The 4,521-nt window shown below is 61.2% G+C and overlaps 1 protein-coding gene across 3 annotated transcripts; it reads right to left on the bottom strand.

The window, feature by feature from the left end:
• Positions 1-2,032: 2,032 nt before the first annotated feature.
• On the bottom strand, positions 2,033-3,967 carry TESC (tescalcin). 3 transcript variants are annotated; one of them, XM_019621192.2, is made up of 7 exons: positions 3,609-3,965; positions 3,246-3,326; positions 2,736-2,890; positions 2,597-2,658; positions 2,420-2,527; positions 2,278-2,325; positions 2,033-2,212 (listed from the first exon to the last, which is right to left on the bottom strand). In XM_019621192.2, the coding sequence occupies exons 1-7, from the start codon at positions 3,719-3,721 to the stop codon at positions 2,135-2,137; spliced, it is 645 nt and encodes a 214-aa protein (XP_019476737.1). In that variant the 5' UTR covers positions 3,722-3,965; the 3' UTR covers positions 2,033-2,134. The 3 variants fall into 3 exon arrangements, with proteins under 3 accessions (XP_019476737.1, XP_019476738.1, XP_010718868.1); XM_019621193.1 differs by having other exon boundaries at positions 2,070-2,212; positions 2,736-2,797; positions 3,609-3,967; XM_010720566.3 differs by having other exon boundaries at positions 2,070-2,212; positions 2,736-2,875; positions 3,609-3,952.
• Between the last annotated feature and the right edge of the window lie 554 nt (positions 3,968-4,521).

Below are 4,521 nucleotides of genomic sequence, written 5' to 3'. Positions count from 1 at the left end.
TGTGTATGTGTGTGGTTTGTGGCTTTTGTTCCCGAGTCTGTTGGGGTGAACGGATCCCCATGCACTGAAACCGCAGCCCATCACATCTCAGGTCAGCCACGAGGCACTCTCCATGCTGAGCACTCTAGCAGCACCAGAGGCTGTCCCCAGCTGGCAGGGACTTGGGCTGCTGACTGTCCTTGCTGCAGAGCTACATGTTGCTTTAGTGAAGCAGAGGGACCAACTGGCTGCAGTGTGTTGGTGACTGCACTGACGTTGCAGAGAAGCAGCCGGGCTGAATTTGGATGAAAGCGGTCCAGCAAGTGATAGCTGTTAGGGCACAGTAAGTTCTTGGGTTGCTCGAGCCCTGTGGCTGAGCACAGAGCTGCTGTCTACGTTCTGCTCACCTCGGGGCTGTCGCCCCCTGCCTTGTCTCACTCTCAATGCCCTTGGCTCGTTAGGAGGCTGACCTTCCTTATCTCGGACTCATTATCTCGGGGCAGCTTTGTTCTTTCTCCATCTGCCTCTGCAAGCAGCAGATAAGTTGCCTCATGCCAGTGCATGTCAGGACCTTTTCCGGGCAGCCACTTCCCCTCTCTTTCTGCACTGTGGTGACAAGGACACGTCCGTCCCTCTGTGCTGTGCCCTGACAGCTGCAGCAGTCACTGTGCTGTTAGAAAATGGAGCAGTGGGACTGGTGGTCCTGGACTTGTTGGGGACCAACCCCTGCGGTCTTTGGAGGATGTGGGATCCCCTCCAGTGGAGAAGGATTCCCCATCCCCTCGGCTCGCGGTCCGGCTGCAGCTCCTCGGGGTGGGTTGGGGTGGGGTGGTCCTTCCAGGCTGCTGCTCCATCACTGCAGTGGGTTCAGTATGACCGTGCCACAGCAGCAGTGTGTGTGTGTGTGTGTTCAGCCAGCATTCCTAATGCAAACAAGGGCACCCAGGCTGCCAGAGAGCGCTGTGACAGGAGCTGCCTTTTTGTTTCTGCAGAGGGCTGCTGTCCCACTTCGGTGGGTTCTCATCAGCGCAGCACATGCAGCCGTGACTGCGTGCATCCTCTGTAGGGCTGGCTGGCATGCAATGCAGACTGCTGCCTGTAGCTCTGAGCGGGGAGTGCTGATGCTCCAAGAAAACGTCCTGGAGAGGGCAACTGCGGCTGCAGGTCGGTTGGTTTTTTTCCCTCAACGTTGCAGCAATGCAGTGCTGTGCTGCAGTTCTCAGGCAGAGAAGGACAGCACACAGCTATTGCCAGGGCAGCAGTGTGGTGCTGCAGCATCTCTGTGCTGCCCCATAGGAAAGGAGCCTACGCCTGAGCCCCGGGGCTGGGGGAGCTCACCGGGCCCCACTGCTGCTGTGCCCCACTGCTGGGTGGGGGGCAGCTCCATGGCATAGGGGGAGTGGGTTTGTAAGACAAAAACAAACACTTTTTTTTCCAGCTTTTCTAAAAATAACCACTGCCCTTTTCTCCAGCTCCCTCCCTCCTGGCTCGGGCTGCCTTAGAGACAGAGATCTGCCTCGAGCCACCCGGTTATTAGTGCTGTAAATGGAGTGTTATCTCCGTTTCCAGTGGGAACGTGTGGGGGTGGCAGCCACAAGCAGCCAGGAGCCTGCGTTCCTGGGTCCCCAGATCCCCACATCTCTGTGTCCCCATGACCCTTTGCTCCTGCATCCCCAATCCTTGTGTCCCTGTGTCCCTACGTTCCCAATCTCTGTCCCCCCTATGGCCCTGTGTCCCCACATCCCTACATTCCTGCATCCCCCAATTCCTGGGTCCCTCTGCCACCACGTCCCTGCATCCCTACATCCCCCAATTGCTGTGTCCCCGTGTCCCTGTGGTGCCCCCTTTATCCCCCACTCCCCACGTCCCTGTGCCCCCATCTGTGTCTTCCAGCCCCCGTGTCCCCGCTGTCCCCATCCCAGCCATGCTGTGGCACTGCTCACAGTGGCAGATTTGAGCTGTGCAGTCAGGCAGACGGTGCCATAACTTCACACGGCGTGATGGAGAGCTCCATCAGGCACCGAGCAGCGGCTGGAGCATTTCTCAGCAAAGAGTAAAAACAGAAATACCTTTTATTACAGATAAAATACCTCTTACGGTTCTAGAGAGTGGAACGTGGCCTTGTGATGCTGGGAAGGCTCCGTCCTGCTCCTGGTCAGTAGCAGTGAGCGATGGCCTCCATGGTGAGGAAGCGGACGTGCATTTTGGTCTCGATGTCGATTCCCTTCCACACCTGTAGGGAAGGGGTGAGCAGGGCCGGGTGCTGGCAGGCATTGGGGAGCAGAGCGAGGCACCAACCTTCAGGAAATCCTCAAAGGTGATGCCTTCATACACCTCATCCGGGCCCTGCGCACAGCAGGAGACAAACCATCACAGCTGCACCCACAGCTTCATCACGCCCCTTCCAGCCCCTCTGTGCCACCCCCGTGTGAACTCGCACCGTGCGGGCCATGCACGCGCTGGCCGCCTCCAGCATGGCCCCCTCAGCGATGGCACGCAGCGACTCCTTCTCCAGGTGGGGATTCCCAGACATCAGCTCATCCAGCACCTGCGGGGCAGCGGGGGCTGCGGTGGGCGGCGCGGCGGCGGGGAGACCCCCACTGCCCCCATACGTTACGTTTTTGTACTCCTGCAGCGTGATGATCCCGTCGTAGTCGGCATCGTACATATGGAAGAGGACTGGGAGGGATGAGAAAGGGATGCGGGGTCAGCGTGTGGCCCGCCCTGAGCCCCGCTGCCCCTCGGCACCGCCTCACATTTGAGCTTCTCCTTGCGGAAGCTCTCCAGCCGCTCCTCGTCCATGTCCATCTCGATGGGTCTGAAGTAGGACATGATGGTCAGGAAGTCCTCGAAGTTGATCTCCTCTGCCAGCCCAGCCGGCGCCTTCCGCAGGTTCCTGATGGCAGCAGAGCTGCTGGGGATGGCGGCTGCAATGCCCCAACCTGCCCTCCCTATAGGCACCGTGCAGACCCAGGGCTGCTCAGCACGGCGCCAGCGTTTCCCCAGAGCTCAGCTCCAATTTCCCTCATTCCCAGCCTGGCTCCGGCTCAACCCTCAGGGCCAGAGCTCTGCCCAACCTTCCTGCAGCCCAGGCTGCACGGAGAGCTGTGGGTGCCCCATCCCCAGCGGTGCTCATGGCCATGGATGGGCGCTGGGCAGCCTGAGCTGGTGAGGGTAACCAGCAGGGCAGGAGCTGGGGGCTGTAAGGTCCCTTCCAGCTCAACCACGCTGTAATTCTATGCTCCCCCCCTCGGGGCTGCACGTACCGCTTGTCGAAGAAGGCGTGCACGATTCGGGCCCTGATGGGGTTGAACTCGAGGTCGGGGATGGTGTCGAAGTCCTCTTTGCTGCACAGAACAAGGCGGAGAGGGCAGGAGGGGAGGGAACGCTGCGGGCAGAAATCCCGGCCCGTCCTTCCAACGCGATCACGAGAAAAAGGGGTTTTGCCCCAATATGAGCTTTTGCCCCAGTTCAAACTGCCAGCGAGCAGCGCCGTGTATCAGTGGGGTTTGGTCCCCGCCACACGGAGGTCTGTGCGATGCTCCAGGACGTGGGCTCAGGGATCGCTGCTGCCTTCCTCCTCCCTCCCCCTCCCCTGCAACCCGACCCCACCAGCGGACACCCCGTACCGGATGGTCTTCCTGTTGTGGCTCAGCTGCTTGAAGCGCCGGTGGAGCTGCTCGATCTGCTCCGAGGTGACTGCGGGGGGGAGAGCGAGGTGAGGGGACACGCGGGGACACATCGGGAGCGCCCCGTCACAGCCGTACGTGGGCAACGGAACGAGCACGGCAACGGGTCCGCGCTCGCTGCTGCTGCGTCTCCCTCTCTCTTTTATGATGTTTAATTAACAGCTCCATTAGTTACTGCCGTTTCCCAGCCCTGATCTCGGCGCCGCATCGATCCGAGCGCTCACAGTGCCCCACACAGGCGCTGTGCTGCCTCTCAGCTCCCCCTGGGCAGCACTGGGGGCTCCGGGGTCCCTCTGCGGTGACGGTTGGGCCCCCAACCACCCCCCGTCCCACCCCCGGGATGTTCTCTGCCTGCTGCTGTTGCGGTGATTGCAAACCCAAATCTCTGATGATGCTCAGAGGGGATCGCAGCCACAGTGCGACTGGAGCCGTGATCGCCCGCGGGCTGCTCGTGGGTCAGCCCCGCATCTCCCGCAGCACGATGCCAAAAGAGGCGTTCTCCCCTTTTTTCCTCCCCAAACCCGGCACGGGGCAGCACTCTGAGCCCCCCCAGCGTCCCACATCAACCACAGGAGTCCATCAGTGCTGAAACGAAGGGGCGTTGGGGCTGCCCTCCACCTACGGGTGTCGGGCTGCGGGTGTCCCGGGGGGGGAGGGTAAGGGAGGGTTGGGAAGCAGTGGCAGCCCGGTGGGTCCCACTGTTCACCCCCACAGCGCTGCGTCCCCTCCGGCCCCGACCTTTCCTTTCCACGGGACTTTTTGGGGGCGGTCCTTCCTACCAGATCCAAGCCGCGGGGGTTTCCGCCGGGACAAGGAATCAGCCAACCACCTCCCAACCCCCGGCAATGCCATC

This window comes from Meleagris gallopavo, chromosome 17 (assembly GCF_000146605.3).
Source record: "Meleagris gallopavo isolate NT-WF06-2002-E0010 breed Aviagen turkey brand Nicholas breeding stock chromosome 17, Turkey_5.1, whole genome shotgun sequence".
Classification (NCBI taxonomy): domain Eukaryota; kingdom Metazoa; phylum Chordata; class Aves; order Galliformes; family Phasianidae; genus Meleagris; species Meleagris gallopavo.
This window is presented reverse-complemented; position numbering and strand designations above follow the sequence as displayed.